At 44.4% G+C, this 13459-nt stretch overlaps 2 protein-coding genes across 2 annotated transcripts; one reads left to right on the top strand and one right to left on the bottom strand.

Moving 5' to 3' along the window:
- Positions 1 to 6: 6 nt before the first annotated feature.
- LOC308135145 (uncharacterized protein) lies at positions 7 to 7922 on the bottom strand (the record flags this gene model as incomplete). The annotated part of the gene is made up of 14 exons (XM_080503020.1): positions 7 to 1749; positions 2106 to 2680; positions 2764 to 2957; positions 3687 to 3849; positions 4003 to 4406; positions 4506 to 4577; positions 5279 to 5376; positions 5588 to 5756; positions 5910 to 6028; positions 6435 to 6542; positions 6686 to 6768; positions 6966 to 7110; positions 7230 to 7332; positions 7835 to 7922. 14 exons carry the CDS (start codon positions 7920 to 7922, stop codon positions 432 to 434), a joined length of 3639 nt encoding a protein of 1212 aa, XP_080359146.1. The 3' UTR covers positions 7 to 431.
- Positions 7923 to 10927: 3005 nt separating this feature from the next.
- On the top strand, positions 10928 to 13257 carry LOC308135143 (uncharacterized protein; the record flags this gene model as incomplete). Its single annotated transcript, XM_080503018.1, has 4 exons — positions 10928 to 11175; positions 11272 to 11393; positions 12067 to 12172; positions 12299 to 13257. The coding sequence occupies exons 1-4, from the start codon at positions 10962 to 10964 to the stop codon at positions 13255 to 13257; spliced, it is 1401 nt and encodes a 466-aa protein (XP_080359144.1). The 5' UTR covers positions 10928 to 10961.
- Positions 13258 to 13459: the final 202 nt, after the last annotated feature.

The raw sequence follows: 13459 nt of genomic DNA, 5'->3' as shown, positions 1-13459 counted from the left end.
CCACATTGTTTTGTTTTAACAGACCAATCATTCCTTTTACATATGGAGTAGCACTTTAGTCTCAGTTACATTCAACTGAATATTGGTAGCAATAGAAGTTACGCTCCTTTTTATAATTATTTACTGCCAATCTGATGAAGAAACCGGGATTTTCAGAAGCAAATAAATGCTGTGGAAACCAAACCTCGGTTGTAGATCAATTTGATGTCAGCTCTACAACAAAAAAACTAAATTATAATTATAATTATAATCTACCTCCCAGAATTCATTCCATTAGACAGACTACTGTTGTACTTTGTGTTGGGACAAATGTTCTACCTGTGTAAAAAGAAAAAGACAGCATTTGATGCTACATGTAGGCAATGTACAGAACGTACAGTTTAAATGAGTATACTGTACTAAAAAGAAAAAAAAAGATTCGACGTCATACATCACTTTCCCAATCCCTCCCCCTCAGCCTCGCCTTCTCGCCTCTCTTTTTCTCGCCGCATGGTTGCTATAGCAACGGCCTCATCGAAACACATGCTGAGGGGGCTGTTCCTGCTTGTGTCTTTCGCGGCGCCGTCGACGCGCTCCCTCCTCCTGCCCCTCTCCTTGTCTCCTCCCCGCACCTCTGGCCTGTCCTTCGTCTCGGCGAGTTCGTCCACGCCCGCCTGTTGCACACTGGCTGCGTCGCGGTCGGCCGGGACCTCGCCTGTCTTTTCACTGCTTCTCTCGGCGTCTTTCCTCTCTCTCTGCTGCTGCCGGAGGGTCAGGGCGGTGATTTTGCAGTGGTGTGGCTTCGGGGGCACGACCGGCACAGCTTTAACTTGGTAAACCTTTGGGTGTTTGGAGACCACCAGTTTTCTTGCAACGCCTTCTACACTGCGCGGACTCAGATCACACCGTCCGCTCTCTGTTGATTCCCTCGCCTCTTTTAGTTGTTTGCCTAAACTTGACGCGACTTCAGACTCCTCGCTCTCTTTTTCTGGTTGTTCTGTAACTTCTGCTCTGCTGTGATTCTGCACTCCTCTGTTAAAGGGAGTCTCCTCTTGCATTACTTTTTCAAAGTCGCATCTCTTTGGTAAATAAGACTCATGTTCCACAAAGTCTTTCTGCGTCTCTCCCTCAGTGGCTTTTCCTTCCTTCGCCTGCCGGGATTCCTGCTCTCCCTCTACTCTAACTTCTGTCTTATTTTTCTCTCCTTGCTTTGCTTCCTGCATTTTCTCCCCCAAGACCTCGACGCCACCATCATTTTCCACCTCTGCTGCTCCGGCAGCGTCTTCTCTCATCGACCGCTCACGTTCCTCATCCTCTATCACCTCAATGACGACGTCCTCAAGTTCTTCCCAAATGTCAACCCCTGCTGCACTATCCCACTCTGTACTACTTCCATGTACTTTGTCGATGACTCCTTCACTCATCCTCTGGATGGGTTCTTTGTGCACGTCCTCATTGTTTTTCTCTAATGCCGGCGCAAACTGTTGACACGTGTCCTCTCTCTCCTCACTGTCTCCCTCTGACACATCCCCGCTAACATCACTGTGAAGCTCTGCAGCTGTAACGGGGAGTTCTTTGGACTCCTCCTCCAACACAGCATTGAAGACGTCTTCCTCCGTAGCACGTGTGCATCCGTGATGAAGAATCTCCTCTTCACCGTCCTCGCCGCTCGGCTGCGGAAACGCCACATCGCAGGGCGTCGGCTCTGCAGGCAGCGCTCCTTCACTTCCAGCGTCAGTCTCGAGTCGTAGCTCGTCCTCTGTCGCTTCACTGCAAATTAACGTCACAAAAATCCAGGTTAAACATTTCCAGCTGAAACATACAATCTAACTACTTAACCAACTGATGGATTAGATTAACTCGTGGTATCTCGAACTTCATAAATATTCCATTAAATTGGATGTTTTTCCACAACTTCACAATCTAAATCTTGAAAATTGCTTGATTCTTTTAATGAGTTGTTTATCCATTGCGAGCGTATCAATAACTGAAAATGCAATCACATTTTTAATGATTTTAAATTGTTTTAGAATAATTTCAAGAGAGCTGGTTGGAGTGTATCATTTGCTTTCTTATCAACTATGTTTATGAACCTAATATGATTTGAGAAAAGAAGAACTTGTCACCTTTGCGTTTTCTTGTCCAGCTCTTCTTGCACATGATAAACTTGATCTTCCTCTTTGTTTTTTGCTATCGCCTGCTCTATGACTCTATCTTTGTCCTCTCTCTCCCCAGCCATGGATTCTCTGCACACGGGAAGTTCAAGGTTTGGGGGCTGGCTCTCTGTTTCATCAGATCTCTGCAGGTGATGAGCAGGATCTCTATCAGCGTCTGCTTCAAACCTGCTCACTGTGTTTAAAAAGAAATCCGATGGGAGGCTTTTAACAAACATGCTCTCGTCTTCCTCATAACTGGACTCCATGTCATCGCTGTCGTCCTTCACACTGTCCCCCTCGGAGCTGGACTCCTCTGCCCCGTGGGAGGGAGAGATCATTTGCGGCAGGCTGAGGGATTTCGTGTGTCGACTGTGTAAGTCGAGGCTGAGCGGTCTGTGGGGCTTCAGCTCGGTTTGACTCTGGGTGTGTGTTTCAGCACCGGGCTGCAGGTGTGTTTGCAGCTCGGTGGGATGATGGCAGGACGGATGCATCATTTCGTACTCGTCGTCAGAGTGACCAGGCGGCTCAACTGAAAACTCATTTACCTGAGAAGCAAAAAGAAAAAATTGTGTGAAAAGGGTGAGCAGAATACTTCACAGTTACTTTCTGTGCACAAGACGACACACACCTGATAGGAAACACTGCAGTCCATGTGCTCCAGAACGCTGCAGTCCATCTGGTCCAGGAATTCAAAGTTATCCTGAACGTAACCAGACAACTCTTGGTCATCCTCCTCCATCTTGGTCGAGTTAAGGACGTCAGGAGCCTCCAACAAGCTGCTGCCTCGTCGCTGAGGACTGTCAAGGTCCGCTGTCGTCATCACTACAATGGAAATTTAAGTTTAGAGACAGAGTAATGTTGGTGAAGTGAACTATACATGCTGCAGTAAAGGGGGAATAAAGAAAGAAGTTTAAGGAAAAACTTTCGTAACAAAATATACTTTTATTAGAGTTTAAACAATGCCTTCACCCACAAAAAAAGTGTCATATAAGATGATGGAAACACACCTTAAATACATTTAAAGAGTAGCTGTACTTGTATCAACGTTTATATAAATGATCTCAATTGGCCACAAAGAAGGCAATATAGCTTTTAAAGATACACCTTAAGAGTCAGAGACAAGTTACTTCTCTGAATGCAGGAACTTCACGTTGGTATAAAATGAAACTTTGATTTGGCAAAATTCTTAGAGAATCAAAGTATTTCAAATTCACCCCAATGAATGTTTGCACCAATGGCTGTCAAGGCATCTCATTGGACACAAAACTCTTAAAACTTCAGGTGAGACAAGAAAATAAGAGAACTCACAGCTCATAAAGAATCGGACCGTATGCATCATAAAAATGTGAACAGAATTTCCTGGTAAGCTCAGTCATTTCAGTCACACAACTAATTAGAGTATGCAACTCTTAAAACAATTCCTGCAAAGTTCTGGCTGAACTCCAGCTGTGGAAGAGTTTAACATACTAGCTGCTCTTAGTACAATCATTCATTGAAACTGTGGTATTAAAGTAGATTGGATAACTTCAAAATAAAAAAAGAAGAAATCACCTATGTAGTCACTGTTAACATCTTCAGAGTTTGAACTGAGGCTTTCTTCTCTTGCTTCTGTGGATTCACTTTGAAAATTCGTCATTGGCTCCTGCTTTGAATTTCTGTGTGCCTCTTCGTCCTCTTCTTCCTCTGTCGCCACACCTTTTTCACCTGTATCATCCTGTGTTACCGTGCTACATTCCAGTGCCACGACTTCTTGTCTAGTTTTCTCCTCATCGCAGTCGTTCTTCTCCGCAGCCATTCTGCTTACTTCCACTTTCTTTTGTATTTCTTTGATTTGCTTCTTTTTTGTCTTCTCTCCTCCTTCATTCACATCCACCCTCTCCCCTCCATCCTTATCTCTGCCACGGTGGATGACCCTATCGCCCCCACCCCCTTTCAGCACCCCCAGTGCCAGGGAAGAGGTTATATGCAGTGGCACCGTAACCATGGTGGGACCTGTGATGTGCATGGCTGCTCTTCGGCCAACTTTGGTAGAGAGTCCTGGGGATCTGGAATGGTGAGCCTCATTGCCCGATAAACCCTCTGGATCGAGGGCAGTGTAGGTACCCTGGGTCCCTCCACCACCACTAACTAAGCCTGTGCCCCTGCGGTAGGTCACGGCGTACTCACTGCCCCCTATTGCCCCAGTAGACACGGCAGTGTCTGGGCCAGACTGGGTCGTGGGGGTAACAACGGGAGACATGTGGGTGGAAGGTTGAGCAGGAGGTTTTGAACCTGAAAGAGATGAGACAGTTCCGCCAAAGTTAAATAACTACAAAAATCTACGAAGCAACATTTTAGTGACGAGCTGTAAAATGTTTGAGAGGACAGCACCTTCTCTGGGGAAGGACGGGGTGCTGAGGGAGTCCATGCTTCTAGCAGGTCTTAAAGCAGGCCTGTCTTTCTCTGAAATGAAAATAGTAACTGTGATTTCCCTCCAAATCAAATTTACCGAAGCAGAAGTTACCTAAACATGTTCAACCTTTAAAATGAGGCTAACACAGCTTCAAAAGGTTTAGTTTAGAATCACATGCAAAAATGTATGTTGTCTTATGTTGCATTTATGGATTTTCAATTACAATTTAAGTTGATAAACATTTCATTAAATTTCCAATGGTTTATATACATGATTTTAGATTTTAGATCCTTCTTTTCTATCATTCTTCAATCTTGACATTTTAGAATAGAATAGAATAGAATAGAATAGAATAGAATAGATAAAGATGTCTTGTGATGATATTCAGTGTTGGGCATTGTTAATAAGCTGTTAAAATGCTGCATCCCATATGCTTTGCACAACAGTGAGGATAATGGGATGAGCAGGTGGAACCACAGGATGAGTGCAGCGGGCAGGAGGCGTCTGTAAGCAATAGACTGAGAACACTACAGACTGTACATGTAGGTATTTCATATAAAGAACATTTGTAAAATGCTTGTCTTCATAAAAACAAGATGAGTTAAGAAAAACCTACTAAATATGAGATCATAAGTGGGAGATTGTCAATCAGGGTTGTATCAGGCTAATGTAGGACAAGAAGAAAGAGCCTTCGAGCCTTTGTACTGTGTCCAGTCCAATTAAAAACACATTTTGTATAAAGATTTTGCACCTTTGGCTGAGTGCTTGTGCCTCCGTCGCTGGTCCTGGAACCGTCCTCCAATGTTAAAGATGGACATCCACTTCCTCCCTCTGAGAGATCCTTTTCTCCTGCGGGGACAAAAGCAACAATAGTTTTTTATCAGGAAAACATATATATGTAAACCAAATACCCTGCCATAACCTCAACATGAATTGTAGACATGGTGACAATCTTCTGAGGCATGCCTTCTATATTTTCTTGCAGACTGCTTGTACTACATTGTAAAAACAAACAAACAAACAAACAAACAAACCAAAAAAAAAAAAAAAAACAACTCACTTGTCTGTGCCTTCAATGATAGCATGATAGGGTCTTATTGGAAGAGGGCCGTCTCCAGGACTTATGTGACCAAAGTGGGCAACAGTCGGCACTGGCTTAAATAAAGCTTCCTCCTGAGTGGGCAGTGCTGATGGGGAGGGAAGAGACGTCCTTCTCTGGTTTGACACACCTGGGTATAGGGGAGAGCGAAGAGATGAGGCAAAGGTATAGGTGTGACATTGAACCCCGGCCCCCGCCTAGGAGAAAATAAATGTCAAACATGGAACTAAAACTTGGCCTTTTCCTCCAAAGATTATAAGAGTTTACAGTGAGTATGTTTTACCTTGTTCAGGAAACAGCTGAGGGACATGAGTGAGGATGAACTCCACCACGATGGACTGGACCCTCACCTCCATGAAAGCAGCCGTACCGTTGAAGCCAGACGCCTCAATGTCCTTTGACCTGAACATAAAAATGGAGGGATTAGCTCACAAATTAAGTGTGTCTGTGCAAAGGAAGAGAGTAAATAAGGGAATGAAAAATTTACATGGAAAGAAAGTGGGCGAGTGCATAAATGAGGTAAGGAGATAGTTTTTGGTTTTTTTCAACATAAAGATTGTAAAATGCAGCTATTTGCAACTATTTTGAAATTCTGGTTGAAAACAATGGGAAAATGTGATCTTGTGAAATATTCTAACATTTTGACATAGTTGTTGTTTTTAAATAAAAGGTAAAAAATATTAAAATAAAATTAAAATGATGACAAGCATTTTTATTTCGCTTTAATATAACTATAATATTCATACATTCCATTTTATTCTGTCTTTTAATTTTCTCATAATGTGAATGGAGTGAAAAGCGTTCTCGCCTGAGCAGGTTGGGAGCCCAGACAATGGCCAGGTTCCTCGCATGCATGTTGGTCTCTGAGGAAAATGAAGCCATTCTGACGAGGTGACGCATCAGAAACTCCAGGGTCCTGTCGTACATGATCACAGTTCCAGGTTGTAGTTATAAACAAAATCTCACACACACACACCTTTGGGACCAATTAGTCTGAATGCATGTTTTTGGTATGTAGAAGGATATTTGTACACAAAGAAATTCTGAGACAACAGTAACCTGTAATGTGGTGCTGGCAGTTCTTTCAGCACATTTCCGATCTTTACCAGCCGCTCCTCTTCGAGCTGAATGGCCACTGCCTCCTGTAATAAGAGAGCAAATCATTGTTTTTCATTTCCCTTTGTTTCACAGAAGAACATGTCACTGATAAAAAGAGCTGTCTAAAACATGAGGACCATTTTAGTCTAATCACACATTTTCTTTGCTGATTAGTAGCTGAATGATCTTGAAAGTACAATAACAGAGTTGTTTCAAATGTCCGTGTGTCTGGGATACTCACAGCAAACTTGTCATAAAGCTGATATGTGAGCAGAGGGTTGGGCAGCTCTCTGAAATAAGCTTTGCACAGAGAGCTGACGCAGTGGATGTCCTGGAGGTACAAATCTTTGTTCAGATCTGGACCCCCGTCATTTTCAAACTCGCCCCTGATTTAACACAAACACACAATTCACTTGGGGGCTGCAATGAAATCCCATATAAAAACTATTGCAATACACCACAAAACGCCAATACAGGTCACATCCAAAACAGATGCTCAGCTTACCTGAGCTTCTGTATGTTGGAAGACACTCCAGACAATCTGTAGATTCCATCCACAATCCCATTGTGCTCAACAAACTCGCTGCAGCACCGCAAAACGTGGGGAACTGTAGAAATTAATTTCAATTGCCTTTAGTTTTTGTGTTACACGATATTATACAAGAAAATCACACTTGCTGCCTATTTTGCCTTTACCATCTCTTTTCAATTTTATATGGAGTTATGGACACCCCTTTGTAGCAATCAAGCACATTCAGAATGAAAGCAGCATTAGCAACGTATTTAGATGGATGAGAAACCAAGACATTTTAAAACATGACATGTTCTAATCATCTGTATCATTGCTGCTGAATGTTACAAAAGTTTCTTGTGAGATTCTACATGGTGACTTTTATTATTTCTAAATTAAGTTTGGCACAGATTTACACAGTTTGTGTAGTTATATACCCAGTTAGAGTTTGGTTCTTTCATTTACAATTACATTTACATTCACATTTACATGATGATGTTAAGTATGTGCCGCGATGCTTGCAAATATGGAACTATGACAGGTAGCTACCGGTTCATGCACCAAAAAGTGTGCACGAGGACTGAAAGTGCTTGACTTACTCTCCTGACAGGAGGCAGTGAGGTGCTCCAGCAGGTCACATCCAAACACCTTCTCCTTATTTCCTCCCTTCCTTCGAACTCTCCGCATCTCTTCCTGTTTGCTCTTTACACCTCACATTCGTCCCGGCCTGTGCTGCTTCGTCTCTGCCACAGACAGACTGCCTGTTCTGGGTGTGCTAACCAACTCGATTAACGTGACACTGGCTCTGCAGAGGTGCTGCACATTTCAGAGATGTGTCCGCTCCCGCTGTTGCCTCGGTTTCCTTTGCTTTAGTGCATGTTGCTGGGTGCAGGATGTTTCGTCAGTAGGCAGTGTTGTATTAAAGTTGGTCTTTAAAAGTCGCAGTGTTGGGACATATTTTGCTGTGTCTTCCACCCTGCAAAAGGAGAAATGACAAATGCTTCTTTGTGGAAACAGCAGCTTCACATTGCATTTAACAACCCCCCCCCAATATCAAGCAAGTTGCACTGAATCCGCTCTCTGTGCACAAGTGGCTCACCACTTCCCCCTGATGCACAGACTATTTTCAAATGAAAAGCCACACCCTTGCCTCTGTGCTTCTTCTATTCAGAAAGTTGAGCCTGTAAAAGTTGCCCTCCGATTACACATGTTCTCTACAGGTGGTTAACACAATGTATGCTCCAATCTCAGCTCCCATCTCAAGGACTGAGTTGATTATGGGCCCAGTTTGTCCTGTTTGCCACATGTCATGGCCATAGCAGCCCCGCTGTCACTGCAGCGGAAGTCAAGCGCTGTTGAAGTCTGAGCGTGCAGCCTCACCGAAACATTCAAACTCTCTCCCCACCCTCTCCATCTTCCTGACACCTGCCACTGCTCTCTCTTTTCACACCACCCCTTGCTCTTTTACCGCTTTTTGGAAGAAGTTAAAGCATGTGGGGGCAAGAAAGCCATTAAAAAGTTAAAAAGTTCCAACCGGTTGTTCCTACCTTCACTCTGCATCGACACACAAGTAGCAGCATAAAACGATGACGCAAGTAACCACTAAACTTCCCCTGTTAACTTCCTGAGTGTCTCTCCATGTCGTGTGCTTTATCTGTACGTGTGGCCCACAGTTTCTCCGCCTCTGCTGATTGAGTATGGAAATCAGTTCCTTGTATCTGCATAGCGCATTTATTTCACTGTATGTGCTTTGTACTCTCTGTCAGGTGAGCCCCATATGCTTTGTCATGACCGAGAGGACCAAGGGAACACATTTGATCAATGCTACATTTAAAAACTTGTCACACCACAGTAACTAAGACTAAGTACTAAGAAAGTAGTGTGTAGTAATATAAAGTATTTTAAAAACTATGGCAAGCACAAATTCATTCAAATTGAATTGGATGGTGTTACGTAATCGTGTGTCATTGGACACAACAGACAACAACAAATGAACCACTCATAATAAACCTTCACCAAAAGGTTTGAAGACTTTTTAAGTTGTCAGGTACTGCTGGGAGTGGAGATCCATCTGACTTAAGGTAGCGGGGAGCTGGAGACAATTGCAGTTGATTAAGGGCAAAGGCAGGGGACGACCATGCAGCTTCACTCACATAGTAGGAATTTAGAGCCAACTCACCTCATATGCTAGTTTTTGGACTGTAGATAAGAAAGCACTTTAAACTATAATATAGACAAGATCAAATAGGTAAGCCCGGACTTGAATTTTGAAACTGAAATAACAACATATGGCACAAGTGCTGTATTTTTTTGGTATAGTTTCAAATCAAAGTCATATTTTTCAAGTGTGGAATTGTTAAAATATTTTTTTTTAATCACCAACAAACATTTTGGATCAAAGTACTTTTTGATTAGTAACATTTGTAACATACTGTAACATTTCATTTGTCTACATATCACAGGGGTGTGAAACTCATTGAGCTCAGTTTCTCCCTAAGTTTGCAAACTCATGAATCCTTTTGCCACTCAACTCTACATTTCTAATCAGACTGACACTGACCAAAGCCCTCGACTTCCTTGGTTACACAATTTTGCAGATTTCAGCATATTTTTACCAAATCACCTAAATGGTTGATTTTAAAGCTCAATTTAGGTCGCCAGGTGTCTCTGTGGCTTACATAACTACAGATGTTTTAATTAATCCACAGTTCAATTTTGGGTTTCAGTAGTTTATTTTTTGTTTTGTATTTCCTGAATTGCAGAGTGATTTTTATTTTTTATTTTTTTTAAACGTACTTTATTGCAGCAAAATTGGCCAGCAGCCTTATGCTAGATACCCCTGGGACTGGGTTCAATACCAGATGCAGCATTTGTGATATTGCCCGTTCAGAGGCGTACGCAGTGTGCAATTTAGATGACAGAATACCATGTTTTTGTCATACATTTACCATAAAGAAATGTTAAAGGCTACAAGTTCTGTCTATGTCTTTATTTCCAAAAGATACGCGTATTTAGAGAAGCTGAGGTCGCAATGCGCATCTACACTCGTATATACGGCTATTTGTTTGCTTGTTTTTTAGTCTTTTTTAATTCTCGTTTTAGTTTTTATCTTATACTTGCATTTCTTGCTTTGTTCATGTCTTATTTTTAAATCGTGTTTGTCATGCACATCACTTGATTTCAACCCCGCTCGTGTGAAAGCACTTTATAAATAAAGATAGTATGGTCTTTACGGTAATGAAGACACATCACGTGAGGTGACAGTTGCTAAGGTGGCCTTGTTTCGTTTTCCAGTGCTTCCCCGTTTAGCGGTGACAACTATCTATAACGATTTGAAAACATGTAAGCCCTTAAAAACTTTGATACCTCCGTTTAAAAGTTGTTTGAACTTGTTTTGAAAAATACGGAGTGTAATCAACCTCAGAATATTGAGAACCGCTAGACGATTCCCGCCCCCAGAAAATGCGTTGATGAGAAAAACAAGCGCACCATTCATCGTATCAGCGGAAGCAACAATCACTTCGCTTCTTCCGCTTTGTGTGCCCCTGGGAGAACGCGCTGCTCGTACAGGGGGTCTCGGTTCGGTCGCCCTGTCCATCCAGAGAAGCAGAGGCTGCACGGTTCTGACTCAGGGGCTCGGTTCGTTCGCCCAGAGAGGGGGTAAAGCCACCGCTGTGTCCGGGGCTCTCGGTTTCGTTCGTCCAGTCCACCGTGAGAGGGATCATCATGGAGAGCTGCAGCTTCCAGAACCAGCTGCTGTCCGTGGTGGAGGTCCTGGCCAAAGCGGCCGTGGCGGAGATCAACCGGCGGGTGGACGACAGCTGCGCGGTGCTCCGGCTGGAGGTGAGCCACAGCCGGCGGGACATCAACCTGCTGAAGCGAAAGTGCGAGATGTTGGAGGCAGAACTGAGGAGGAGCAAGATCAGAGCCAGGAGGAGAGGTGGGGACATTTCTGTCACTCGGACCATCAAGTTACCTGAGAGTATGAGTAACTGATTACATGTTGTTGCTGTTGTTGTTTTCCTCCACCTCTCAGTGTTTCACCCTCCAGCCACAGGCAGGTTTCCTCCTTTAGTGAAAATAGTGCTGGACAAAGACGGGCAAAACAGTGACTGGGACAGTCAGATGGAGAGTGGGACCCCGAGTGAACCCCCGCAGGTATGAACGAATATTCCAGCCCTTCTGGAAAATATTGAGAGCAATGTAAATAAAATTGATGCAATAATTACACCTTCTCAGCGACCCTTATTGACCTCAAAGTAGAACATGAATAACTCATCAAATATTGGAAATAAGACATTTTTTCCTTCTCACCAACATTAATGTTGATGTATCCTATAAACATGGGCGAGTTCTTGAAAAAGTTTCAACAAGGATAAATAACATAAGGATGGAAAAGTAAGTAGTTATACTTAGTCAAGTCAACTTTATTCAAACTGCGCCAAATTCGACACAGTCATACGATTGGGAACCTCTTGTATTTGAAAATTATGCCACATTTGTGGGAAACATGCATTTGTGGGATTGAACACCAGGGCTGAGTATGTAGTAGTACAGTATGTGACTAGTAAGTATGTAGTTTAGTAGCATGTAATCTACGTGTAGTCTACGATCCACACAGCTAATTTTGAATTTTGTCAGACAGGAAGACAAAATTCAAGCTGGAATCTATTGACCCATTCAGTAAATAATATTTCCCAATAACCCTGGTGTGTCAATGACACCAGGCATCACTAAGTTCCACTGTTTAATTCACTGCTTTTTGATTTTTTTTTTTTGTGTGTGTGTGTTGCTTTACGAGTGTAGATCTTAACTGAGTCTACCGTTGCAGTGTGCAGACCCAGAGCCCGCTCCTGCAGATGATCACATATTGATCAAAGAAGAGAGTGCCGAGGAGGACGCGTGGAGGAACGACACCGACGACAAGATGAGCGACTGTGAGCAAAGACAAACTTCACAACAGATCCATGACAGAAGGACAGAAGTAGTAGTTTGATTAAATGTTTTGGACATTTCCCACTGCCTGTAAACCCGTTTGTTTTTATTTCTTCTGCTCTCGTTAGCCTCAGGAGCTGAGCAGCTGCCGGACTTCCCAGCCTCGCCACATGTCCCGGCGGACGGCTTTGCAGAGCATTATCACTCGGCCGACGACTCGGCCGACCCCGAATCGCTGGTTTCCCCGGTGGATGGCTTCGACACTTTCCCAGGGCAGCAGTCCAACGTCGGCCAAGACGAGGCCGAGCACGTGGTGAAGCTGGAGACGGAGGACGACCCCGATGAGAACGCAGCTCCTCTCGAACCGGATGACTTTGTGACCGAGGAGGACGAAGCTCAGATGTGGATGAGCAGTCTGTGCAGAGACGCCGGCGGGCCGAGCGTCTCCTACGGCGGGCCGCAGTTCGACCAGATTCCCGCCGCGTTTGCGTCTCAGAGCAGTTTGCTTTTGGAAGACAACCCAGGATCCAGAGTTCACTCGGCGGGGAGATCGCAGTCGGCGTTGATGAGCGCGGCGCGGGCGAAGCGACGGGCCCGTACCTTTGTGTACCGACGATCGCAGCCAGAGGAAGGGCACGGCGCCTTGTCCCAGATTAACTGCGTGGACCCGAGCTTGGTTCCTCAAGAGAACGAGGACGGAGACGCCGGGTCGTCGATGAGCCAGCCCAACGAGGACCCGATGTCGCAAAACCCCGCGGCCCACTTCTACGGCCACAGCCGCTCCCCCTTCAGCCTGGCGAGGAGGATGAGGACGCCCTGGAGGTCGGGCCTCGGCGAGAAGAGGTTCGGCTGCTCGTTCTGCGACAAATACTTCATGAGGTTCAGTCAGCTCAAGGAGCACATGAGGAGCCACACGGGCGAGAAGCCGTACAGCTGCATGCAGTGCGGCCGCAGCTTCACCAAGCAGTGCAACCTCATCAGGCACGCCGTGGTGCACAGCGGGGAGAAGCCGCACCAGTGCGCCATGTGCGGGAAGTGCTTCACCCAGAGATCCAGCCTCAAGTCCCATCAGAAAACTGCTCATTAGGGTCACTGGCTCCCAGCAGGACACGCCCCGCCCACACTGATCATCGCAAACCAGAAAACACTCGTCGCTGCCGAAAGCAACTCATGTAGATTCATGATGAGAATTCATGAAACCAGGAGTGTCGCTTCTTGAATCTGCAACTTAAGATTTGACTGTAAAATAATACAAACTGGTGTTTGTATTCTATTACTGTATTTAGTTA

This window comes from Blennius ocellaris (assembly GCF_963422515.1).
Source record: "Blennius ocellaris genome assembly, chromosome: 10".
Lineage (NCBI taxonomy): Eukaryota > Metazoa > Chordata > Actinopteri > Blenniiformes > Blenniidae > Blennius > Blennius ocellaris.
The sequence above is the reverse complement of the archived record's forward strand: the minus strand, read 5'-3'. Positions and strand labels throughout refer to the sequence as shown.